We start from the raw sequence: 27,004 nt of genomic DNA, 5'->3' as shown, positions 1-27,004 counted from the left end.
TCACGCTTTTGTCACTGCAACAGCCCTGCTTACTCAGAAGTGCATTTCAGGAACACACAGGCCAAGTGGGGTTACTTCCTGCCATGAGCAATTCTCCAGAAAGAGACATTGTGAGTGGTGTTCCTCCTGGGAACGCCTCCACCTTCATAAGGAATGTGTTTACATAGCAGATTCCAACTCCTCCCATTAAACAACCACAACTATGGGGGGGGGGGGGGGGGGCTTTAGGTAGTGGTGCTCCTGCTATCACCCCTAAACAAAAATTCAACCCTGTTACTGTCCAAATTGCATATGGACAAGAGTGCAAACCACTTCCTTAAATTAAAAAATCACTTCTTTTCTCTGCAGTGTCTCTACCAGTAAATGTCCTGTTTAGGACTTAAAAACTCAGTTTGAACCCAGAACATTATCTTTCAGGGTAAATGCTAAATATATGCAGAGGTGATTATCCTTGTTGGTGGGTTTTGCTTTGCTTTCCTTGCAGCGGACAAAATAAAACAAACACTACTTTCATTCATAAGACAGTCATTGTAAGTAGTCAAGGCAGTAACCAAAACAATATTTCAAGTCTGAACATGAATCTCCAGGCAGTTTCTCTCACAATGATAATATATTTGCCCCTCTAGAATTAAAAGGAAAACGTGAGGCAGACAGTGACCTCTCTGCCACTTCCTGTAGCACATATAAGAGCACATGCTGCTGATGTAGCAGCATGGTGGGGCCATACCACTTCCTGAGCCTACAATCACACCAGGCTTCCTGCATGTACATCAGGCAGACATCAGTCCTCTCAAACCCACACTCCTCTGCTGCTGGGTAGATTTGTTCCACAGAAATCCCACACGACATGTTTTGTCTTGACAAAAAATGAGTGAGAGACAGCAGGAGAGGAAGAAGAGCAATTGTGATCTCAAGCTATAAAAGAACTCAATTAACTCACATTACAGATTTAATACCATAGGGTGAGCAGATGGGAAATTCACAGTGGAGTCCCTGCAGACCCAATGGTGAAGTGAAATAGAGGGCAAACTCTGCCCATCAGCAAACACACCATTAATCTCATTCTTTTCAGTGCTACAGTAAATAACCTTCATGTTCAAAGTGGAGACAGCTAACACAGTTTGCACAGATTAAGGTCACAAACCTAGGGAAACAATGGCAGTATCTTAGGCAAAGTCTGAGGGACGAACAGTATAAAAATCAAAGAAAGAAGCTGAAAAATAAAACTCAAAGGTCATCAGTGGGAATTCAATGACAACAAATACTTCCCTTTCCACTGCAATGTTATTAGAATAATCATTATTAACAAATGGAAAGTGGCAGGGTGATTTCCATAAAGCATTAGGAAGAGCCAGCACAGGCTACTGACACTGTCAATGAGTAGAACAGGATGGACTGATGAACAGCTTATTAAGTTATTTGCTAATAGCCCACTGCCAATTTGCTTTTCTCAAATGTTTTCACTGACAAAGGCTTGTGATAAGTAAACACTATTTAGGCTATACGTTTAGAAAAACCAAGGTAACGAATTGTGAGCAAAGATGAGACTCGGTGGGAAAGACTTTTAACAAAGTTGAGACAATATATATCCATTATGATATATTGTTAAACCAAATCTGATTAATAAAAGCATGTGGATCAAAAGTCCCTCTCACAAGGCTGCTGTACAGGTGACAAACTGAGCTGTGTGCCCTTTTAATTCCTAATATATAAGGGCATAGTTTTGGGTTTTTTTTAAGTGAAAAAAAAACGAAAATGCACTTAAAAGAAAAAGCAGTGTAATGCTCAAAAGTCTTCAGTGGACAGATTATGTGAATATTTAACACAATGTTGTACATTATAGAATAATATAGAGCAAATATTTTCTAAAAGTATGCAGTGCAGTGGAACAAAACCTTAAATGAGTCATACAATAAATTACTGTACTTTAGGTTTCTTTTAGAACAAAACGTTTTTAACATGCAACATAAGGCCGTTGTATTGAGGTGGGATATCTTTAGCTGAATAAGAAGAAATGGAATTCTTCACTAATCCCACATCAGAAGCTACAGATGTTTGGTTACACAACTGCAGCAAAGCTTAAAGTCAGACAAACGTTATCTAAAGTCAAAACGCCCTGCTACCCTAAAACTATCGATGCTGTAGATGAGGTTTTTTTAAGCTAGGAAGTAAACTCACGTGTGGATTCAAACAAAAGGATGCGGTAAGGCGATTGTCACACGACTTAAAGACTTGCTAGTGTTTTTTTTTTTTCCAGTGCAAATCTGTTAGCGATTGACTCGTGGTATACTTCTTAAATCTGACACAAAACTAAATGACATGACATGACACAACCAGGGTGGGAAACCAGCCTTTCACACCAGCCACATGCTGCTGAAAAATGAAAGTGGTTGGTAGATTTCAGATACAATAACGATTTACTACTAAGTGGCTGGTGAATTTGAAAATGTATCTCCCAGTGGCTGGTAGACAAAGATAAAGTTAATTTCTCGACCTGGATGAACAACTGATAACTGCATGAATGCTGCATTATGAGTCGCATTTCAAATTGGTGTGGCTTTCCCACGCCCAGGTGTCTACCATCATTTAAAATTTAGCGACAAAAAGACCTTAATGTAATAACATTGATAAGTCTATACATAGTTCTATGAAATATACTAACAAAATGTTACAAGATACATTTCGTGGATATATGATGAGATCTGATCAAAGATTTAAACATGTGTATATCTTCACCAAATGAATTAGCTGTTAGCTCAGTTGCAAGGTGGTGCTTCCAGCAACTGGTAGTAGCAGCTGGCTACTGGCTTATCTGTAGACCTAGCTTGCAACTGTCAGATAAATTCCCTGGTTAGCAGTGGAAGCTAAAGTTAGCTAAAATGTAGGGTGGTTGCTACGTTAGCTTGCTGTATTGACACCTCTGTGTACCCCGCCCAACACAGCGCTGCAACACAATGTCAAAACAGCTAAACTCAGACTGGCACAACTGGATACCCATCTAACGTTAGCTAGCGCTATGTGGCTAATTGGCTTAGGCTGCCGTATGTAGCCGAAGCAAAACGTTATATTGTGTGTGTGCGCCATATCTAAGCTAAGGTCACTGAGCAACTTTAAACTTACAGGATGCCAGAGCAGGAGGTGCACACGAAGGATCCCACAGTCATGTTGGCATAGGTTGGGCCGCGTTGGTCGCAGTCAAAGCACTTTCTGTTGGGAGGCAAACTCGTCATTTCTCTCAGCATCTTCAGGTGTTTCTCCTCTTGTTTTCGTTTCGCACTCGCCGCCATCGTAAAAAAAAGGGGTGTCCAACGGGATTAAATAAAACCGGGGGAAACGGGAGGGTCAGCTACAACTAAAACAAAGGGCTGTGCTTTTTTAACGGTTGCCGACCCGTGCTAAAGACAGAGAGGGAATTGGTAGGTGGCTCCGTTGTCAAGGGGGCCTCGCGTCTCCTCGAACAAGGAGTTTGAGGCGTTGGATTGGTCTCACTGACGGAACAAGAGGAGTCCCTATCGTCGACTTCCGTCTTCGTTTAAATCCCGTTATGCAGACCACACCGCCTAGTTTTGGGTCAGGGCCAAATATGAGTGTCTTATAGTCGTTACATGTTCACAAATCTATTTCATATAATTTCAAAATTTGTTACGTAATTTGTGTTTAATGAGGGCACCATTGTTTTAACTTTGCGGTCTAAAACATTAATTTTGTTGCAATGGCGCATGTACGTATTAACGTTACGCAGTTCTGACCCGACAAAATATTACGTATATTTCTTTAGTGCTATTAAATAGTGTACGCTAGTTTATCTACTTATTGCATCATACAAAACAACAGAATGCATCAGTGCTTGTAAAGTGCAGGACGTTTCTTGTCCGAGGAATTCCCCGGTGCAAAAGACCGACTTCCGAAGCTTAGATGAGGACCTGAACTATCTTGCTTCTTACATGACAGCTCTTTGGTTGTAGTCATGACAGTGCACGAACAGTTACTTAAAGAATCAGCGCCACCACGCCGATTATCATTGTCACTGCAGTACTATAAGGGGCGCAGCCCAAAGGATATTTAAATCTGGTGTTGTTTCTGACGTTTCTGATGTAATAATGCAGTAATAATGCAGTATTTTAATCTTGGAATGCAGTATTTTAATCTTGGAAAATAGCACAGTACAAATGTACTGCGTAATGTGGATGATACTATGCATATAAATAGCCACTGAGTTTGTCAATAAATTAAATTATGACCTTGTACAATAATTTCTCTCTTGCCTCAAAGAATAAGGGCCCTGATTATTATTAGATTATTCTCATCCAGAGGTCCAGTTCAAAGAAAAAAATCCGATGGAAATAAGATCTTTGTGATCTAAACTTAAATATCTGTGGGAGGTTGAATGTATGGCTTGAGCAGGTGGAGAACACAAGCTATTTCCAGGATCTCTATGGTCACTAATTTAAAGAAATAACATTTAACATTTGGAATAGTATTTCTTCTTCAAATCCTTTGTCAGTAACCTGCAGATAAAACACAACAGACCCCCAGGAGTCTAGAGCACCCTGACAGGAGGTCTGTGAAAAATGTTCAGATTCAATAATTTAAATTGTCCCATTAAAAATATTTGTTTGTATTTATTATTCATTTATTTTACAAAAAAAAAAAAAATCATTATAGCCTACATTTAATGATTAAATTTTTATCAACTACTGCATACTTCCACAAACCATTTTCTTTCCACAAACAATTTTATAGGCCTATCATATTTCATTGCCAGAGGTGTAAAAAATAGGCTATGTCATATCATTTCAAGGGACATAAATGAGGGCTTCCCTGCTATATTTTCTATCTTGTAAGACATGCCTGACTGAGAAAAAAATTGAGTCTCTTATATAGAATATAATAAATATTCAGCGACAATGTCATAACCTAAATATCAAGTTTACATCAACACATTTCTCTCTCATAAAGCACACACAATACTATGAACCATAAAAACATGCTTAAACAATGTCATGATGTACACACTTATTATTTTTTATTACAGATGAATAACATAACAGAATGCCAAGTAAACCAAATGGCACTTGTATTATTTACAAGGACAACCATGTGTCAGGGCTATCATGTGACGTGGACTGCTGAACTTATGACTTTATTAGCCAAGATAAGCTATGACACCAGTGGACTTTACTCTTTAATATGTAATCAAATTCATTTAAAGAAGCTTAGATTATATTTCTGTCTGATACAGTGGAAATCTCCATTTGACACCACAGTTCTACTTTTATTTGGACAATAAGGCTTATTTTGCTCTCCTTTGTCTGGAGGAACTGATGTTTAAATAACCAACAGAGACAATCCTGACACTGACCAATGTGGAACTAATGTTTAATAAGGTAGATGGTGACCTTATTTTCCTTTACGTTCTTTATGCAATCCATAGCAAGTCTGTAGTCCACAGCATATGAGTTGACACTTCATTAATTGCTGCTGGCTGACTGAATTAATGGCTGCTGATGCTGCTGTGGTGGAGAGAAGTCAAAGGGCCTGCGGTTCTCTGTGTAGCCGTAGATTTTCCGGAGGGCAACACGAGCCGCCTCTTCCTCAGCTCCTGCAAGTGTTTCTCCTGGACCCTGAGCCAGAAGCTTCTTGTCGCTGAAACAACAAACAGATAAACAACTTTCAAGCATCAAGTCCGTTATGAATTATTAGCATTTCACTCAAACCTCAAAAGTGTCACATACCTGTACAAGCCAACAAAGTACAGTGGCAGGACGGTACTGGCTCCGCCAGACCTGATGAGGCGCGGCTCCGGTGGAGAAACGTTCCTCTTAGTCAGTTCCTCCACTAGTAGTCCCATGGGGTTGACAACGGTCCACATATCAAACAGGTCCTTCCCAATCAGCTGGGTGACCAGGAAATCCTACGGAGAGGGGAGAGGGTGGAGGTGGGGACGAGAAAAAGAAGTGTGATACTTTCTGCAAGCACAATAAATCCAACTGAGGAGTCTTAAGGGGATAACTTGGAGTATTAAAACTGAGGTTTTATGAAATACTTAGTACTTACTTTTTAAAGAAAAATAAAACAAACAAAGAAAAATAGAGTATTTCACATCAGGATTCTTACCCGGAGGAAAAATCCAGTTCGCTCTGCTCCACTGCAATCCTGTAGAGCTCCAATCACTGCCATGAATGTAGAATGAAGCACATTATCAGGAACAGGACATTCTGCACACATAGTCAGGTCTTCGATACCCAGATTTCTTGCTACATGGGAAACAACTGCAGAACTGGTGAGGTGTCCTACAATACTCTCCACCCCTTCACTTGGCAGGCTGGGGAAACTGGCCCTGCACCAATCAGTCAGGAAGCTTTTGGTGAAGCCTGCTCCCTTTTCACTCAGCTGAATATTATCTTTCAGAACAAGAGCAGTGGTCTCAGAGTCCACGCCTAATGCCCGTCTCCTCTCTTGCTCTGCCTGCAGGTAACACGGATTGATGAGCGCTGTCTTCAGCAGCTCCAGGGAGAAGTTCTCATGTAGGCGGATGCTGAATGCCTGGACCTCAGCATGATAATCCCAGTGAGGTTGTTGAGACCTGAAAGAAAATCAAATGTGGAGTTAACTCTGAGTCCTGACTTCCTCTATAACAAGACTCCAAACTGAGTCTTATATATTTACATACGTGGTACATTAGAGCAAAAGTTGGCAATTTTTTTTCTAAGCAAAGGACTGAGATATGTATATGTATTGTGAGACAGAAAACATAATAGGCCCCCTTCATGTATCTTCCTTGCAATGACTTAATGTACCCTGTTTTTATTTTAATACACATCCTCTACTTAATTATGTGAAACAACAACAACACAAGACAAATGTATTAGAGAGATATTAGACATGAAATAATATATTTACACCATGTCTACACATAAAACCCACAACACACATAACCAACGGAGTGTGTTCCATACTTAGCTCATACATAAGATTAAATGTGGATTATGATTAGTTTAAATAATATGCAATTTAACATACAGAAAAGAACAACTTGGATTAGAGCACAAGATATTAACTATTTTTGATTTAAAAATTTAAATATTACCGAACAATGATGGCTTATATAAATGAAAATAAAAATCACAATTTAAATGTATGAAAACTTTCCCAGAGGTCCCTGAACCCCTGACCAACTACCATTTATTTACATTATCAATTAATCTGCTGATTATTTTCCCCTTAATCAATTGCTTAGTCTATAAAATGTCAAAAAAAAAAAAAAAGTGAAAAATGTTCATCACAACTTCCCAGAACCCAAATCGACGAATTCAAACTGCTTATTTGTCTGATCAACAGCCCTAAAAATAAACAAATAAATAAGTTCAAAAGTTGACAACTAATGTGTAATCTTGTGGTCAACTAATCAATTAAAACTAAGATTTGCCATTCTAGTTGAAATGTTACCACAAATACAAAATTCTAGATACAATGAGACAAAAAAAAAAAAAACATTGAGGCTGCAGAAGGGACAAGATTTTCCTCCACCTGTGCAAAGCAGCCATGATAGCTAGCCAACTTCTACCCCTGGTTTCACGTTGAAAACTGTGGATATAGTAACAACACACACGATGCTAAATATGCCTGTATTGATAGTGTGTGTCATGTAACTATACTATCATCTATAACAAACCTACTCAGTCGCCTAAGATGAATAAACACACACTGACCTAAGTAGTATATACATTAATGGCCTTGAGATGCTCTCTAGTGAACTCTTGTGCTAGCTAGTGTTAGCCTCACCGTGGCTTCGGCGGCGGTGGTCCTTCAAGCTTTAACTTCTTTGCCATGAGGTATGTGTATGCCTTCATCCATCGCTTTTTCTCTCTAATCTGCGATAAAGATACATTTCTGCAAACACGCTGACAATGAATTCCCAGTGTTAGCGCACCACGATTTAGTATGTAACCAGACGCCATGTTGTTCACTGACAGCGGCAGTGCAGCAGCTAAAACTGTCCGACACGGAACGAGAAACCACATCCGGCCGGCCAGACTGTTCCGAGCATAAGGTCGTGTCTAGATGGGAACCCCAGACCCGCGAAAAATCTCGCGAGAGTGATAATTTTAACTCAAATAATGACTTTTGCCCAACCATAATGATGTCTTTTTAAACCCTAAACCTAATCAAAATTTTTCACATTATAAAACATGATTAGATTGTTCAACATGAACAATTAAGTAAGAGCTGGTACAAACATCGCGAGACTTTCTCAAATGTAGACTTCCCATCTAGGTACCACCCTAACGTAGTGACCAAGCGTTACCATGGAAACAAACATAAACGTTAACAAACGGAGCGGCGTTCCGAGAGAAATTTAGGGGACCACACGTCTTACAAACAGTTAAAGTATATAAAACGTTTCAAATTAGATTATTTCTATTTCGTGTGCTTGTTAAATTTACATATTTTTGGCGATGTCCACTGCTGAAGTCCAGGAAAAGGTGGGAGATGAAGTGATGCCAGCGACTCAGATGGACTGTGGAGATGCCGAAATAATTTCTCGTACTAAAGACGGAGCGGATGTCATAAAAAAGGATGGAGATGAGGAAAAAAAGGAAAATGAAAACAAGTTGCAAAGACCACTTCAAGATAAAGGGGAAAAATACTCAGGGCCACGAATGACCAAGAAGTTCCTGAAAGACCACTGTAAACAGAACAAACTTTACTCAACACCTTGCCTGAATGACACACTGTATCTGCATTTCAAAGGTTTCTCCACCATCGAGAACTTAGAGGAGTATACCGGACTGAAGTGTCTCTGGCTGGAGAGCAATGGGCTTCAGCGCATTGAGAACCTGGACGCCCAGACTGATCTGCGCTGCTTGTTCCTTCAGCAGAACCTCATTTTCAAGCTGGAGAACCTTGAACCACTGAAAAAGCTTTCCACCTTGAATGTCTCCAACAACTACATCCACATCATAGAGAACATCTCCTGCCTTCCTGACCTGAGTACTCTGCAGATTTCCCACAACAAGCTGGAAACTGTGGGGGACATAGAGCATCTGAGCCAGTGTCTGGCAATCAGTGTGCTGGACATGTCTCATAATCTGTTATATGACCCTGAGATCATCTCCGTACTCGAGGCAATGCCAGAACTAAGAGTGCTAAATCTAATGGGAAATGAGGTGGTGAAGAAAATCCCAAATTACAGGAAGACCATGATTGTGCGTCTCAAGCAGCTCACCTTCCTTGATGATCGCCCTGTGTTCCCCAAAGACAGGGCATGTGCTGAGGCATGGGCAGCTGGAGGACTGGAAGCGGAGCGTCAAGAGAGAGAGCAATGGAAGACAAGAGAGAGGAGGGAGATTCAAGACAGCTTGGATGGCATGGCAATGATTCGCAAGAAAGCCCAGGAGAGACGGCGCCTTCGAGAGCTACAGGAGAAAGGTGAGCAGTTGTCAGCTTTTACTAGCCTCAAGTAAATATGGATTTGCATGTTTATAAAGGATTATCTGTTTCATTTCAGGGGAGACTGCGGCTTCCACCACCCCAGAGATTCAATGTCAGGAAAATGACGCCCAGATCTTGACTTCATCTCAAGAAGAGAAGATCCAAGCCTTTGTGCAGCAAAGCCTGGATGCCCATGAAGAGTTCTTGCAGAGCCAATCAGCAGAGGGGAGCCACGAACATCAGCCAAACAGTGGAGATCTAGAAGCAGAGCTGTCAGGTCAAGGGTTACAGGGAGAACAGTTAGAGAAAGAAGACCAGGACAAATTGCAGATAAAGCAGCCTGAGAGGGAAGAGAACAAAGGGTTGGATCCAGAGAACTCACCCCAAGAGCAAGAATGTGTTGCAGGGAAGATGTTGGAGACAGAAAAAGTAAAAGATGAACAACAAAACCAGTTATGTGGAATCCAGTTAATGGGAGGTGAAGTGGGCAGAGAGCAGGTGAACGTAAGCGAGAAGTCTCCTCTGGTCAGGGCAGCTCTTCCTGAAGTGGACGAGGTTGTACCAGCACATGGTCCTGGACCATTGGTTACAGAGCTGGAGGATGCAGAGCAGGTGGAAACCATCCACCTTACACCCCATTTCTCACTGTGTATTGATGACCTGCCTGATCTGGAGGATGTGGACACAGAAGACTTCACAGCAATTTTCTCCTCTCAGCAAGCGTTCGAACCCAAAATAGAGGTCCTATCAGGAGGCGAGGATGAGGACGAACCAGTTGGGAATAAGAGTGAGGGCATCGCAACCTTTGTTTCAGATAAAAATTCATTGTTCTTAATGGGCGGCTGCGACAAATCAAAAGGAGTCCCCAGCAGTTCTTCATCACTGGTGTATTCTGAGGACGAGGATGCCCTTAAACCACTCATTTTCAAACCAGTGGAGAAATCCAAACCAGTCCAAACGTCCTCTCCACCACGCTGCCTGATTGAGGAGCTGGACTGATGCTTTCAATGTTAAGACAAGACAGGTCCACAAATTAAATGTCTTAATGCTGACAGGCAATAGATCGTTTGTATGAGAACACAGGGAGCCCAGACAGGGCACAGCTTTAATTTAAAAAGTGAATATTTAGCTGTTAGTGAAAAGTAATTAATTGTTCAGCACATTTGTCTTAAAACATTTCAAAGCCATTTCATATATACGGTTGTAAATTGTAACTGTGTGACAACAAACTGATTAAATTTTATTTTATCTGGACAGTTTTCTCTCACATTGTTTTGTTGCAGTGGCAATAACATGTTTATACCTTCATATTATGATAACACAACTGTTAATGACTAGATTAACATTATTTTCAATCAACTGTACACTAGCCACATTGATTTTGTCAGTTTTCAGTGCAAGTAACACATAGTTAGGGCTTTCATAATATTAAATTTTTACTACATGATTATCTTGGCCGAAGGAATTCATAACAATTGAATTGACAAACTATTTTGATAATTAATTGTTTGAGTAACTTAAGAAAAAAAAAGTTGCAATTCTATGATTCTAGCTTCTTAAATGTGAATATTTTCTGGTTTCTTTTCTCCTCGCTGACAGTAAAATATGTTTGAGTTGTGGACAAAACAAGACATTTGAGCATGTTGTCTTGAGCTTTAGGAAACAATGAGCAACATTTTTCTTATTCTGACATTTTATATGGACCAAACAACTACACCACTAAATTAATCAACAGACTAATCAACAATGAAAACAATCATTGGTTGCAGCCGTAGATATTATGGTGATATCTATTAAAAAGTCAAATTCATCTTGAACTTGGTTTATTGTGTGCTGTGACACTTTTTGGCAAATACATTGCACTCAAAATGAGAGTGTAGGGAGGGTCGGTAACCATAGTTACATTATGTATGAATTAAGAGCATACAGTTTATTTAATATTATGTGTATTATTAACATAATATTAATATTTCATGATATGATGATAAATAGTCATAAATAGTGGTATATCACAACCCCCTACACTGCAATATTCACATATGGAAAATGAAACATCAGTGTTGGGCAAAATTTGAATTAAAATAAAAATTTAAACCTGTGCGAATTAAAACCTAAAGAAGAGTTTAATTTCATACACCAAGCAAATGCTAGAGAGATATGTGCCTTTTTCATTTAAGAGTAAACTCATCGTGATGTGTGAATTTCAGTTAATGCATGAATAAAAATACAACACGTCATATGTATTGTTTTACTAAACTGTATTACATTTCCCAATTCCATTGACATATTCCCCTCTCAGCAATAAATATTCAACATGTTATATCTCCACACTGCAGCTCCATTTACCTGTTCTGGTAAACAATCCTATACTGTATCCCTGGGTGAGTTCTTTCTGAGTGACATGAACAAATATTTACAACAAGTCATGCTTAGCATTGAGCAAGAAGATTTGTAATAAAAACAAATTATGAGAAAACAATGAGACAGGATGAAATGAGAGTAAAAAAATAAAACTGTACATGTTTTAAATAAACAAAATCAAAATATCAGCCCTGTGGGCAGCAGGCCTTGTACATGTGTGTCAAGGTTTTCCACACACAGGGACTGAGTGCAGCGACAAGCTAATATTTGACACGTAGAATAAGGGATAGTGCGTTCTTCCTCTGTCATGCTGATGGCAGAAATACAGGCCGGCTCTAACGTCGCAACCACACCCAGGTGTTGACGAGCCAGAAAGCTACGGTGATCGAGTACAGGATCATCTCTCGCTTTGCTCGCTCCTTGTTCTCCTCCTCCAGATGCTGGAGTCTCCGGTTCAACTTGATGAGCTAAAAACAAATAATTAAATGTCTTCTTAGTCACACAGGTTTTATAATTAGCTAAAAACAAATAATTAAATGTCTTCTCAGTCACACAGGTTTTATAATTAGCTCTCGTTCAATAAGATGGAGATTTATTGGGAAATGACCTGACGTCGAAGTGTTGTTGCATCAACCACAGTCATGTCATCAGGTCCCCCGTCCAGTGAGGCTTCATATGTTGATAATGCAAGCCTTGAAAAGAGAGCAGTCACTTTCAGAATGACATAATTCAACCACAGAGAGAATTATTCAGTAGGGATGCACGATAAAATCAGCACGTCATCAGCACTGGCCAATAAAGGCTGTGAAACAGGGGTTCTCAAAGTTTTGATAACTGAGTGCCAATTTAGAAATCCAACATAGGCCAGCAAAGGAAAACTTCAAACCTGTCATAGAATTTGTGATTGGCCTCATGATGTAGTTTAAAATTAAGAAGTCCTTCAGCACCAAATTCACCTGTTTGCAGTTAATGCAATCTTCCTTATTTGTTCCCAGAGGTTTGAAGTAAGAGTTGATCCAATTTTCCTGAAACCTCTGTCCTCAACCATACAGCATTGTTTCTGTGGTGGGTTTTCTAGTTTCTAAACTGCAGAGTTGTTCACTGTAATACAGCACTAGCATTGATGACATAACGAAATTCCCGCAAAAAAACATAGCATGGCGCCAATAGTTGCCATGCAACCAGTAGTTTTCTACATGTCATCGTTCCTAACCTGACAGACGCTTGTGAAGCTTGACGGAGAAGCCCGATGTTGTCTTAAATGTAGGAGGCTATTTAAAGCAAAGGCCACATGCTGCACTCCGAGAACCCCTGCTTTAAAATGAAACACCGGCTGAAATTAACGTTTCTGCCAAAATGACAGGCTGATAAGATGAGGCTCTAATTATGCGCACGAGATACAAGTATGTGGTGTGGATGTTTTCTGAAGCATCCAAAATGAAAAGTGAAGTTGATATTTCCAATGATCGCTCAATGACGGTAATGAGAGGAGAAACCAAATCACATTCCTTCAACACATTTAGTTGTCAACCTTACAAGCGGTTATCCTGATCCTCACAATGATTTTGTCAAAAACAAAGGAAAACAGGCACAAGTCCATTATCGTGCATCCCTATAATTTCGCACATTTTAGATATATTGTACAAGGTAGCGAGAGCAACATTACTTTACTGGATGCTTTTTCTAAGCAGGACCTACTCTTATTTCTTGACCCAAAATGAGACTGGAAAGTAGGAAAAGATGGGGAAAAGGATGAACATAGCCAGGTGAAGTTACCTGGATTCATGCAGGGGGTTGGAGCCTGAAGCTGACCCCCCTCGAAGTGATGGTTTGCTACAGATGTGGGAAAAGACAGAGTTGGGAGAAGGAAAAAATAAGAGAGAGAAAGAGCAACATACACATGGTACAGTGTTGCATTCATGTACACACCTTGACGTCCTTTGCATAACTACAAGTTCTGTGTTTTCCTGGAAACAACAGTCTTATCTTTTTCTGCCTTTTACACTTTCTTATTGAACACAATCCACATTATCCTTCTAATAATTCAAAGCTCTGGTTTTTAGAAACATTTCCCCTTCCAGAGGCTAAGAGTATGGAGGAGAGTTTTTTTTTTTTAAATCAAATATCTGATGTGAACAGAGCATATGAATACACACTGGTAATATTTAAATGCCTTCCTCAGTGAGAGCAAACAGTCAAAAGTTCAGACCATTGCAAAATCCTGAAGAGGCCATGAACTAAAATGTGTACATGAATATTTTAAGGTTCTTTCTGCTCACATATAGAGCCTTTAAAATGGACTGAAATGCTCTGCAAACAATAACAAACACATTTCATCCAGGGGATCATAAAACTTCTTTTTAAGTGAACTCGGCTCAGTTCCCACCATCACTTTTACCTGAATACCTGCTACTAGACTGACCTACTGTAGCAGCAACTGATCAATCTCTGCAGGAAAGCCACAGATTTGAAAGGTAGCCAAGGCAAAATTGCTACATTTTACATGTTTATTAATACATGCTGTATTAATACTGTTACTGAGTGTTACAAATAGTCAGAACACAACTACCACACAAACAAATCAAGGGAAAATAAAGGCCAAAAACCATTTCAGAAAGTTCACCCTCCTTCCCTTCAAAACAGGGTGCTGAGAAGCACTAATCACAGTAGATCTAATGAGACTTTAATGAAGTAAGTGTCTTCTCTGACCAACATCTCGTAAGCCAAATTGTTTTTCAATTCATCAAAAGAATGACTGGATGATCGGAAGGTCACCTGCGAGGGTTTTCATCCAAGACCTCCAGGACTTGCTGGTAAGCCCGACGTGTAGTAGACTGGATGAAAGAGAGAACACCGCTAGCGCTGTACAGGTTGTGTTCTTCCTCAGTCACGGTGAGAGGGGGGCAAGGGTGGACAGTGGCTGGGGGGGACGGGGTCGCACTGCTCAGTGCCCAGCATTAAGAGCAGCCAATTCAGAGGGAAAGGGAAGAAAAAGAGGGAATAAAGGAAGGAGGAAGGAGAGTAATAAGGAAAAGAAACTGCCCCCAGCTTCACTGACTGTATAATTGAAAGTGAGTCTAAATATAATTAATAATAAATAAAAGTAATGTTGCAATCATAGCTAGAGATTTTACCTGCCAACCACTAATGGTGCTTTACGGACATATAAATACACCCAACAAAAAAACAGAAATGGAGGAGAGAAGGAGATGTGAAGTAAAGGAATTCACAAGCAAATGATTCTGATATCGGTTAGATTACTCAGGAGAGACCACTGTCTTGTTCACTGTTCCTGCCACAAAACAGGTGGAGGGAAATTATCCATGGTAGAGCTGCAATGATTAATGGAATATGAATTGGTTATTGAATTGATCTGCAACTATTTTGAGAATTGATTAATCAGTTTAAGCATTTTTTTCTAAGAAAAAAGTGATACTTTTCTGATTTCAGCTTCTTAAATTTTAATATTTTCTGGTTTCTTACTCCTCTGTTAAAGTAAACTGCATATTTTTAGGTAGTGCTAAAAAACAACACATTTGAGGGTGTCGTCTTGGGCTTTGGGAAACACTGACATTTTGTTTACCAAACAACTAACAACTAATCAATTAATTGCGAAAATAATCGAAACATTAATCAAAACTGTAATAGCAGTTAGTCGCAGCCCTAATCTGTAATACCAGGGCATCACATACAGCTGTTTTGAGAAGTGTTTAGGACATTAAAAGTGTTTTGTGCTGGAGAATTGTAAATTTTAGTATATGCAAATATGTTGCGATATTCTACCTAAAAATAAAGCTGCAGAGCACATGTTGCATAAAGCAGGCCTACCTTCAAATAAGAAAAGCTAATTCCAATATGTCTGACACCTGAATAGCTTTTCATTAAAAATGTATAGCCTGCAGCACAATTCTTCTTCAATGTTTTGCTATTGAGTTTTATCTCTTACAGTTTTGCCATGAAGGGAAGTGTGGTATTTTAAGTATGTATGCTCTAAATGGCATTTTTCATACTTTTCCAGTAATTTTAAAATCATTCAACATTTTAAAATCTGGGAATGATTAAATCAAAACTGATTAATTCATCAAAAGCCTGGTGATGTTAATGGTTTAGTGTCAGCAAACAACAGAGCTCAATTCTAAATTAACAATAAATGCAGCAACAGCTCTCACATCAAAACAGCTAACAACGCCAAGGAGCCAGACACACTAGACAAACAGCTAAGTCACAAAGGAACAGAAAAAAAAACACTGAACCAAAGGAAAGAGTCAACATGCTACTGCATGCATGATACCAAGCTCATGATGGTGTATTCAGGCCAATACTCACGCAGAATCATTGTGCATCAGCTGGCTGCTATGACGAGCGGTTGCATTCTCACTGGCAGAGCGTTCCCGCCGTAATCGTCCTTGGGGCCGAAACTACATGGAATAACGACAACTGATTTATTCAGGTTATGATTTACTGAAAGGAAATTATTTCAATCAGTGAGTTGCTTTTATGTGACGCCCTTTTAGTAACAGACATTTTATTGCTTTATCACTAACCACCTCCTCGCTGTCTGGAACTGGCCGCTGCTCCTCTTCCATGAAGTCCAGGGGCCGCTCGTTGAGGGTCAGGACTCTGGGTGGAGTCTTCAGGGCCAGGGTTTCTAGTGGTGTTGACTGGATTAGGTCCAGGTCTCTGGGTCTGGGGAACTGCGGGTCATTACTGTCTCCTGACGAGGGTAGGTATGAAATTTTGGAATGAGAGATTGGTGTGTTTTCTGCTTCACTGAATCTAAATTTTATTTAGGACGAAATTATTAGCCCCACTATGAAAACATTTTTTTTTAAAGTATTTCCCAAGCGTACAATGGGGCTGGCCCCAAACAATTAACCTGTATTTTAGATGTTGTGAATGTGCAATTTAAAACACGTAATGCTAATTAACACTCTTTACCCTATTTAGCCCTGTTGCATGTAGGTTGAAGTTAGAGATTCATGACATTTTTTGCTGATAACCAATGTGATGATATTTTCTAACTCATTGCAGATGTATGTCGATGCTGATACAAACTTATTAGCCCCCTACAAAAATTTCTTTTTTTTTTTTTTTAAGTATTTCCCAAGTGCTTTTACAAACATCCAAGTTTTATTTTGGATGCTTACATTATTTTACTTTGCACACAGAAACAAAACTATTTCACAAAAACCAAAAACTACCAGGATCAAAATTATTAGCCCCCCTGATGCTAATAGTCAGTTGTGTATCAATTTTGCTGGATAGAAAGCAGTCATTTGTTGTAGTTTTCAACAAGTCCCAGCCCATTCCTCTTTGGCAAATCTCTCAAGCTCCTCCAGATTTGATGGTCTTTTGGTATGGACCTTGGTCTTCAGTTCACCCCACAGATTTTCAGTGGGATTCAAGTCAGGGCTTTATGCAGACCAGTCAGTAAAGTTCACTTTGGTTTTCTGGAGGTAGTTCTTGACCAGGAGCGACGTATGTTTTGGGTCATTGTTGTGTTGGAAGACAAAGTGGTGACACAGACCGAGTTTTGCTGCTGACTGCTTTAAGTTTTCTTTCAAAATCTTCACATATCCTTCTTTCTTCATGATTCCTTCCACTTTTGCGAGATTCCTAGTTCCAGAGGCACTGAAACATACCCATGGCATAATACTCCCACCACCATGTTTCACTGTGGGGACGGTGTTCTTTGGGTTATACGCCTCTCCCTTCTTTCTCCAAATAAGCAACGTCTCTATGGCCAAAGAGCTCTAGTTTTGTCACATCCAACCAAAGGACATGCTTCCAGTACCCATAATCCAGAGTCTTTGAACTCATTTACTTCCTACCTCTACTAGTCTTGTTCTGTACTGTGTGGCTCTCTTTGAATTTCTTGATGATACTTTTCACTCCACTTCCTGACACTTGGAAACGCTGTGATAACTTTGTATATCCTTCTCCTGCTTTGTGAGCATCAACAATTCGTCTAGTCTAAACTGATTTCTTTTGTTTTTGGCATGATGCTTTCTCAAGTGACAGCTCAAACCCTTACTGAAGTTTTTATACTGTGTGTAAATTGGAAGATAACCCTCAGTTTTGAATTGATTTTACAAGCTTTGAGCATTAAAAAGTTGAAGCACATCATTGCACAACAGTGGTTTGTGCTATGGTCCAATAAAAAGGTCAGTTCTTAAGGGGGCTAATAATACTGACTCTGGTAATTTTTGTTTTTTTTTCTGAAATAATTCTGTTATTGTGTGCAAACAGAAGTAATTTAAACTTTCTAAAGAAAACTAGTATGTTTAGAAATGCTATGTTGAAAATTCCTTGCTCTGTTAAAAAAGCACTTGGGAAAATTCAGAAAAAAAAAAACTTTCATAGGGGGAGCTAATAATTTTGTCCTCAACTGTAGGTCATACAAAGGTATCAGTATTAAACTGAGATGGTTTCAAAACCAATTGAAAACTCCTTGTAGTAGCTTTAAGTTAAATAATGACCTCTGTCATGACATGTATAGTGAATCAAAATGCCAGTGTACCTAGAGATGTTTTGTTGCATTTTCAGCCTTATACAATTAACTTGATACTAATGCTGATTATTAAATGCAATGGACTAAGTCCTGAGCTACCAATAGAGACATATCTATTACAGGTATCTGTCAATGGCCATAATTAAGTCACATAATAGTTAGATTACAGTCAGCTGATGGTTTGTGAACCTTAACCCCAACATCAACAGAATTCTTCACAACGTACCAACCTGCAATAACAATTCTCTCTGGGACTTGCATTATGACAGTGTGGGGGACCTCCTGAGATCCAACATTATGGTCCTCGCGGCCTTGAGGAGCCACTTTGAGCATCTCAGGGATGCGCATCCTCTGGCTGATCCCTTCGGTGTACTCCAGCTCATAATGGATACGGTTCATCTCAGCCATCTCTGCTGTGGGGGAAGGGAATGCTGCTCCGTTCATTTGGCTGTGTGGAAGGATTCGTTGTTCAGCAACACAGAGCAAATTGTTAACAACAAAAAGGTCACAGAGGTCAGAAAACATGCCACTGTAAGTAATGAGTGTGCTCTGATTTTCAGTCCTGTTGAACTTGTCATGCTGCATACCTACTGACACATCTTATTACAGCTACTACACATAGATCAAAAAACAAGAATATCTTCAGTGATCTCTTCAGGAAATATTGTTTCAGCTGATGAGCTTTAGGCAGGAGTTTGAGAAAATTACTCGTGACACTATCATATGATGATAACCCGGTGTCTTCTGACTTTGTAAACAGACACAACAGAAGGCTAATATTACATTAACCAGTGCCATTATATCAGATAACAGCTGCTACAGCTGCTGCTCGCATTACACGGTTAGGTATTTTCTTTAACATGAATGCTATCACGATGCTAAAATCAACGATGATACATTTAGCTGGTTAATAGTAGTGACGCTAATACAGTAAGGATTTAAAATAAACTTCATAAATAAGTGGAGTAATTAGTAAACCGTTACCGTTTAACTCGGTGGTTTTAAATAACTGGTATGAGATTTAACTAATGCTAATGTTAGTTTTTCTCTGAACAGCGAGACAAAACATTAGCGCCATTTCAAGCTAGCACGATAGTTTCGGTTTCTTACCGTTTGGTTTGGCGCTAACAACAGCTGCCTCTCCGAAGAATAATTTATTTATTAAATCCTAAAGGACACGAAAACGTCTATATTTACTCCAAATGGTAGAGTTAAGCGTCTGTGTTACTGATGATGTAGCTGTCAAGCATCTCTGTTGATACGAGAGAGGACCCTCCTCTCCTCTTCTTCCTCTGTCTGAACTCCAAACAGGAAGTATCAAAGCTCAGGAGGAAGTGAAGTCACTACCGCAAGCGCTGAAATGAAAAGCCGAACCTTGAAACGTTCACGTTCATTAATGTATTTGTTAATGCATTTAATCGCTTATTTGGTTTATTTTCATGTGTGCAGACTAGGGGTAAGAAATAGTGATTTTTAAATAATTACTCAAATTAATTATAATTTGATTATATTTCTGTTATTATTCTGTCTAATTCTAAATTATAATAACCTCATTTTGTAGATGTAGCTCAATAAAATACAGTTCCCAATTTTTATTTTCATATTTTTACGTGTTATACACTATATATTCCATTTATTTGCTTATTTTTGATTTTTTTCATTATCTTGCATATAGTAGATACACATATTATACAGTATTTTAGTTTTTTCTTTTGTTCTGTGCGTCTGTTTTTGTTTCTTTTTTGTAGTTTCTTTTTCTGCTGTGACATTTCCCTGATTCATAATCAATGTAATCGGTAGAGAAATGTATTTAGCCTAAATGAAGTATTTAGCCTGAATTAAGTTATTCAAAATCACCCTTTCTTTTCTTTCTTTTCCAGTTATGGTGCATTGTCACAATGTAAATCATTTTCTGGACCACTGGAAGAATATTGTCTGCATTACTGTAACTAATGGGGATCCTAATAAACTCAACTAAACTAAACTCAGAGCCGGTCCAGCCCTCCATGAGGCCCAAAGCAAAATTCTGCTACTTTTTAGACATACATGGTTCTCACAGTACAGCGACACAACAGACATTTGATGATCAGACCATTACAGACCATGATGCATTGCTGTAGATTAAACTTAATCAAGGGGGTGGCACTATACAAATCATTAGCAGTGATGCCCAGCCCACCAGAGAAGCCGGAAGTAGTCATCAGAGACAATTTATTACCTCTTGCATTTCTTTTCATTCATTCATTCATTGTCTGTAACGCCTTGTCCTTGAAAGGTTGGAGCCTATCCCAGCTGACACTGGGTGAGAGGCGGGGTTCACCCTGGACAAGTTGCCAGTTCATCGCAGGGCTGACACAGAGACAAACAAACACTCACACTCACATTCAGACCTTGGGCAACTTAGAGTTACCAATTAACCTATTAACCTGTATGTCTACGGACTGTGGGAGGAAGCTAGAGAGAAACTCTGCACAGTGAGGCCTGCCCAGCCTCAAACTCTCCAGCTGGCTGGAGGATTCAAACTCTGGACCTTCTTACCGTGAAGCAGCAGTGCTAACCTTCTTAATTTTTTATCTTTTATTTGTCCAGAAGTCTAATTGTGTGTGAATTATGTTTGAAAAGACTTTCCAAAAACAGATTCTGTGGTAAAATGCAGCTCACTTTCATATGCAGTCAGGCTTGGATCATCCTTAAAGTTACAACTTTCTTTGAAATAATACAAATTGTATTCAATGTATTTTGCCAAAAAAATTTTTGCAAATCACATCACCATATATTTAGAATGTATTCTGCCACTTAGACAAATAACGTTTCTGTCTAACTGATCGTAACCCAAATGACTCCATCACCCACCCCGTCCTCACCTGAGGGGGCACTCCCACCTAGGTTGGCACCGCCCTCCAAGGTGTTAGATATCATGTCGACTGTAGATTGTTTTTCAACAATGAAAATTTAAAAACAAAGATTAAAGCTGCGAGCAGCATTGTGCAGGCCCTTGCACCCCTGTGCCCATCGGGGTCTGCTGCAACTGCGACCATTTCGTTCAACAAAACCAACTAGTCTACAAGGTGCTGAATTTTCACACACTTTGGACACTGCAGGAAGGAATTCAATGCCACTGCCTGTCTCCACTAGATAGCGCTATGACCATGTCCTGATTATCATGTTGATGTGTTCAGGGTGGGACTCGGTACACACTGATCAACACTGACCAAATCTTTTAATAATATTTGATCACAAAGTAGTCTAGATGGCACAAACTGATTCTGAAGTCAACTGGATTATTTCTGTAGTTCATTAAAATACAACACATGTAAAACACCAAGAATTTAACACGATATTCAAAATGGAAATTCAAATGACTTCCTGTTGGGCCAAGAGACTTTTTTGTGCGCCTGGTCATGTTACACGTGCACACTAATTTCCGTTCATGTCGGTGAAATGTGCCACTGGGGCTGCACTTTGAAGGGCTTGACCCAACAATATTTTTTAAAGATTATTTTTTGGGCTTTTGTCTTTATTTGGATAGAGACAGCTGGAGATATGACAGGAAAGGGGGCAGAGAGAGGGGGAACGACATGCAGCAAATGGGTCACAGGTGGGAATCGAACCAGCGACAGCTGCAGAGGATACTAGACCTTTAAATTAATTAGAAACAGTCCAATTAGAGGTGTCTTGAGAAATAAATCTTTTCTCTTTGGCAGCAGAGGTGTGACTAATGTCTAATGAAAGTATTTCCCCTGAAAGCTACTTTGTGAAGGAAAATATTTTGCCACCATGGACATAAAATAGTAATACAAAGTGTACTATATAGGCACAGAGTCTCATTACATCACTCACTGTCATGACTATACAGTTTGTCCCTTAATATAGCTGCATATGTAACACAATACAGAAGCTGAGCTCATAATGAGACAAGCAAAAAGTGACTTATTATACTGTTCACCAATATTAAATGTGGCATTAGAGGATATCTCACTTTCTGGGAAACAAATGGAAAATTGACTTCTGGTGCGACTTGCAGGCTACAGAAGAACACAACTCTTTGACTCAAAAAAAAAAAAAAAAAAGAACCATGATTGTGTAACTAAAAAGCTAAATGAACTATGAAACTTGTGGTTTACCAGACTGAAAAAAAATGTTTCAGTTGCTCTGATGATTGTGAGGAATCAGAAAATGCCAATTTACTAACCAGCTGGTGATCGATTAAGACAGGAAACATGAAGCAAATGAGGATGACCTTCTGGTTTTTAATGTTGTTGAATATTGAACACTCAAAACTCTAAAACATCAGCCATGTAATACAAAATGCAAAAATAATGTAGATTTTCTCTCCTAGTAAAGACATTTCACAGAACAATTCAATCTCAAAAACTTCTTCAGAAAAAATAAAATTCTCTCATTTTTAGAAATTTGCACTATAAAAATAATTTATTAACAATCAGAATAGAAATAGATTAGAAACAGCAGCTAACAATATTTACACCATTACAAAAGTGTTGTTCTTCAAGGCAAATGATTTGGCTGGTTAAACTTGAGTAAAACACTAATAGAAGTCCTGGTTTCTCCTCATTATCTGTGGCTGCTCCGGTCGACGTCTCTTGTTCACGTGAAGCGGCTCCTGTGAACTCATGACGATGTCGATGGAGATGGGAAATGAGTAACGGTCCATCATCTGTGCAATCTTCTCCTGAGGGACTCCGTGTTTGTTCCTCCTGTGGGGAAAAAAAAACAGCTGGAATGTGAGTTTCTACAAATCTACCTGCTCTATATAAATATAATGTGATCATGAAGAAATCTTACTTCTCCAGCTCGTAAGGATCAAACTTCCAGCTGGTGTCAGGTTCACAAAAGTCCACTTTGTATCCTCTCTCCAGGGCCTGATAAAAAATTATACATTTTTATTAGGATCTGTGAAGGTGGTGTGGTAAACCAGCACTAAACAGTCAATTATATACACAGTAAAATTCAAGACCCACCATTTTGACATACGGCTTCATTTCCCAGGCTTGGAGGTTTGTATTATCAATAATGACGGGAGATCGGCCATCATGCATAGCGTCTTTAGCTGAGAGAGGATCAAACACGAGAAAATGAGAGAAAAAAGAGATAAGAATTTCATCAAACCACATTTTCTAAACTATCATCCATCCCAGGCAGTGGTCAAAGAAGTACTCAGATACTTTACTTAAGTGAAAATAGAAATAATATAGACTAAAAATACTCCATTAAAGTAAAAGTCCTGAGTTCTAACTGTTACAGAGGTATTATCAGCTAAATGTACTTAAAATATTAAAAGTAAACATATTCATTATGCAGAATGGTTCCTTTCACAGTGTCACAATATCATCACTAACAAATATGTAAGGGCATTTTAATAATATAAGATAATACTTTATTGATCTCCCCTCAAAAGACAAATCTGGGTGCCACAGCAGCACAAAGACCACACTAATCACTACTAAGAGACAAATGTGTTTTGGGACTGTTAACTCTTACAGCCAACATTCCCCCAGATGCAGAGACACAAAATTGATCAGTTTTTGAAATGTGAAAGTGATGTGGAAGACAACCCTGCACAAGTGTGGAAATTCATTAAATCTGAATTGATAACATCAGGCCGTGATGCTGAGCTGAAAGCACAATGTGTTGAAATCTCGTCAGAAGCGGCACTAAAACCATCAAATCTCCAGAGACACTTAAACACAAAGCACCCAGGATGTGTTGAGGAGTCAAAATAATATTTCCTGAGGAGAAGTCATCACAACAGAGGTGGACATTAAGTTACAACAGGTTGAGAAGACCTGGTATGTAGCATCTTTAAGGGGACGGTACCTCTGCTCTGGTTCCACTCATGTGCTGCTCCAAGAAGGCCCACTTCATAGCGGTAGCCATCTCTCTGATCAAAATAGTCGTCTGTACTCAGTATGAGCCCATTGGGACCAGTGGAGAGCAGCTCCCTGTGACAAAGACGGGACACAAATGCATAAAGTTATATATTCAAACTGAGTTTTAGACTCCTGTAAACTGACAAATTACACAGATGTACCTGGCCAGAGTTGATTTCCCAGATCCTGGCAATCCTCTCATCAAAATCAGCACCAGCGAAGATCGGTGTGCATTATTACTATTAGGATGTTTGCGGTGATCCTCCCACGGTTCATCTCCTGCCTCATATCTCTGACGTCTGTCATAATCTTTACTCCATTCCTCTTTTCTGTCTCTAGACCATCCAACGTTTACATTATCTGAGTGTGCATCATAGCTACAGCCCTGCTCATCTCTGTCATAGTGGTGTGGAGGATCTCCATGAAAGCCCTGAGAGGGGTGACTGCAGACATCCGGAGGGGGGCAGCTGGGAAATGTTTGAAAATGCAGCGCCTCTTGATACTGGCCTGAACCACTCCAGTTGTGATTCATGTGTGTTGGAGGTTTTTGTGGATTTGGGAATGCAGATGGGGGTGGTGGATAATGGAATGGCGGTGGTGGTCTGTGAAACCTTGGGTTTGGTGGTCTGTTGAGTGTTTGAGGATGAGGCCACTGGTTTTGAGGTGAAGCACTTCTACCAGAGTTTAAATCCATGCCTGGCCTTGGTCTTCTTGAGTGATATGGCTCATTTTGATACCAGTGTGGCCACGACAGCTGTTTCTGCCCACTGCCTCTCTGGTAGCCGTCTGTTTCTGCATATTTATCCATTTTCTGCTCGCTTACATCTTCAGTCTCGTTGCTGGATGATGTATTAAGAGGTGTGGATGGCTGAAGCAAACCTGGATCTGGTTTCTCTGCGTTATCATCAGCACCATCTGGTGTATTGATCTCTTCCAGCTCTTTGTAAAACTCACTCAGCGTGTCTTCAATATCAGGGTTGATTGTGGGTGTTGGTGGAGGAAATGCTGGACCAATGAAGGTGGTGCTGGTGAGTCCAACCTCCTTTAACACCCGCTTCCTCACTTCGTCTGAGCTGCTGGAGTCATTATTACTCACCGAGTCAGTGTCTTTGTCAGCGGAGTCATCGCCACCATCTACTGTTCTCTCACATACACCCACACCAGGGTTTTCTAGGCCATCAGATGAAGATTTAGTGTGAGACATCTGTGTGAAAACACATTAAAACACAGCTAATACATTGGACAACCAGAAAACACTTTAATAAAAATGATTAATCTGCATCGCGTGGTTATTAAATTTTTGCATTTTTTAGTTTTTAATTTTCTTATACTAACTTTTAATTTGACTTTTTAATGTTACTATTTAATTTTTGTTTTCATTCATTTTAGATTCAGTCAGTTTCCTGAGTGAGTTTGCTCCTTTCAGCTTAGTTTTTATTATCTTAAGTGATTTAATTTTTGTTTTAATACGGTGTCAGGGGCACATTTAAGATGTTCAGAACAGCCATTACAATTAGGACCGCAACTAATGATCTTTTTCATTGTTGATTGGTCTGTCAGTTAGTTTCTAGATTAATCAAGGAGTTGTTTGGTCTATAAAATGTGAGATAATGGTGAAAAAAGTAATCACTGTTTGTCAAAGCCCAAGATGACATCCCGAAATGTCTTATTTATCCACAACTCAAAGATATTCACTTTACTGTCTAGAAAGAGTGGAGAAAATGTTCACATGTAAAAAAATAACTGCATTCACAGTATTTAGACTTTTTTTTCGCAGAAAGTAGTTGACCATTAATTTAATATCTGACGACTAACTGATTAATCGTTGCAGCTCTAATCACAATATAAACATAATTCTTTGTCGAGGTAATTAACTCAAAGTCACACAGACATCCCAGTCTCAATAAACACACCAACGCCTCTTCATTTTTGTTGTGCTGACAAATTTCACCGAATTGACAAAGACAAAAACTTTAGTCTAGTTTTTACAACAGTTTCGGTTAAAGCTAACTAAACTGTTTTTTTTCCACACCCGGTTGGACTTTTTAGTTTACTTTTAGTTAACAATAATAACCTTGCTGTGTAGTTATTTCTTAACTAGTCTAGTTTTTGGTGCCGCGAATCCATGGTTATAATGACAGCGGGTTAATAAATAAGCACATATGTCAGTGTGTGTATTTGCACCTACAAATAGGTTTTATAATCGTGTTTAGTAACTCACTGAGATCATAATAATGTAAATAAACTGAAGCTAAACCGAAACCAAGCCAAACATTAGCAACTGTCACCTCACAAGCTAACAGCTATACAGACAATGGTGAAAAAACAACTCTGTTATGTTAAATAATTCACTAACTCACACAACAACATGGAGAACATGTCATTATTAAGTAATGCTCACCGTTTACAATCAGGACACATAAAAGATGATAACGACATTAACACAGAACACCACAATTTACACATTGCAGGTGCCGTCTGTTTACGGAAGTGACGTCGTTCTCCCGCTTCTTCTTCGTCTCATTTTTGGACGTTAGTGCCGCCAGCTTCAGGTAAGGAAACCCTTTATTTGTGAAATTTCTCGCGAGATTTGTATGGATTGTTGCTTTAATTGTGCAATATATATATATATATATATATATATATATATATATATATATATATATATATATATATATATATATATATATATAAAAAAGGTCACAACGCTGTGATTAAAATCTGGATAGATTTAGGGACAGAAAACAATTGGTTGACTTAGGGAAAGACCAAGGATTATGTTAAAATTATCACTCTCGCGAGATCTTTC

General features: G+C 39.2%; 5 protein-coding genes across 13 annotated transcripts in view; 1 reads left to right on the top strand and 4 right to left on the bottom strand.

Annotated features, from left to right (window-relative positions):
- The window catches only part of agfg1a (ArfGAP with FG repeats 1a), a 30,786-nt gene extending 27,300 nt beyond the window's left edge, over positions 1–3,486 (bottom strand). For 3 of the 6 annotated variants that reach the window (XM_084718044.1, XM_084718045.1, XM_084718046.1), the window contains exon 1: positions 3,121–3,485. In XM_084718044.1, the coding sequence (XP_084574170.1) occupies positions 3,121–3,287 (167 nt within the window). In that variant the 5' untranslated portion in view covers positions 3,288–3,485. Of the gene's footprint in view, positions 1–3,120 lie in introns of all 6 variants that reach the window. The other 3 variants (XM_084718043.1, XM_084718048.1, XM_084718047.1) reach the window with 3 other exon arrangements.
- A 1,528-nt stretch (positions 3,487–5,014) lies between these two features.
- mrpl44 (mitochondrial ribosomal protein L44) lies at positions 5,015–8,039 on the bottom strand. Its single transcript, XM_084718041.1, has 4 exons — positions 7,786–8,039; positions 6,118–6,586; positions 5,736–5,914; positions 5,015–5,646 (listed from the first exon to the last, which is right to left on the bottom strand). Exons 1-4 carry the CDS (start codon positions 8,022–8,024, stop codon positions 5,472–5,474), a joined length of 1,062 nt encoding a protein of 353 aa, XP_084574167.1. The 5' UTR covers positions 8,025–8,039; the 3' UTR covers positions 5,015–5,471.
- A 98-nt stretch (positions 8,040–8,137) lies between these two features.
- On the top strand, positions 8,138–11,404 carry dnaaf1 (dynein axonemal assembly factor 1). Its single transcript, XM_084718040.1, has 2 exons — positions 8,138–9,432; positions 9,512–11,404. Exons 1-2 carry the CDS (start codon positions 8,460–8,462, stop codon positions 10,432–10,434), a joined length of 1,896 nt encoding a protein of 631 aa, XP_084574166.1. The 5' UTR covers positions 8,138–8,459; the 3' UTR covers positions 10,435–11,404.
- A 272-nt stretch (positions 11,405–11,676) lies between these two features.
- On the bottom strand, positions 11,677–19,622 carry mffa (mitochondrial fission factor a). 4 transcript variants are annotated; one of them, XM_084718036.1, is made up of 8 exons: positions 19,418–19,622; positions 18,538–18,755; positions 16,341–16,510; positions 16,123–16,214; positions 14,572–14,736; positions 13,573–13,629; positions 12,404–12,488; positions 11,677–12,263 (listed from the first exon to the last, which is right to left on the bottom strand). In XM_084718036.1, exons 2-8 carry the CDS (start codon positions 18,749–18,751, stop codon positions 12,132–12,134), a joined length of 915 nt encoding a protein of 304 aa, XP_084574162.1. In that variant the 5' UTR covers positions 18,752–18,755; positions 19,418–19,622; the 3' UTR covers positions 11,677–12,131. The 4 variants fall into 4 exon arrangements, with proteins under 4 accessions (XP_084574162.1, XP_084574163.1, XP_084574164.1 ...); XM_084718037.1 differs by having other exon boundaries at positions 16,344–16,510; XM_084718038.1 differs by lacking the exon at positions 14,572–14,736.
- A 3,142-nt stretch (positions 19,623–22,764) lies between these two features.
- Positions 22,765–26,717, bottom strand: n4bp2l2 (NEDD4 binding protein 2-like 2). Its single transcript, XM_084716615.1, has 6 exons — positions 26,597–26,717; positions 24,357–25,399; positions 24,143–24,267; positions 23,287–23,375; positions 23,111–23,187; positions 22,765–23,022 (listed from the first exon to the last, which is right to left on the bottom strand). Exons 2-6 carry the CDS (start codon positions 25,397–25,399, stop codon positions 22,854–22,856), a joined length of 1,503 nt encoding a protein of 500 aa, XP_084572741.1. The 5' UTR covers positions 26,597–26,717; the 3' UTR covers positions 22,765–22,853.
- Between the last annotated feature and the right edge of the window lie 287 nt (positions 26,718–27,004).

This window comes from Lutjanus erythropterus, chromosome 4, assembly GCF_056507025.1.
Source record: "Lutjanus erythropterus isolate fLutEry1 chromosome 4, fLutEry1.hap2, whole genome shotgun sequence".
Lineage (NCBI taxonomy): Eukaryota > Metazoa > Chordata > Actinopteri > Lutjaniformes > Lutjanidae > Lutjanus > Lutjanus erythropterus.
Note: the sequence above shows the minus strand (reverse complement) of the source record. Positions and strands in the feature narration are given on the sequence as shown.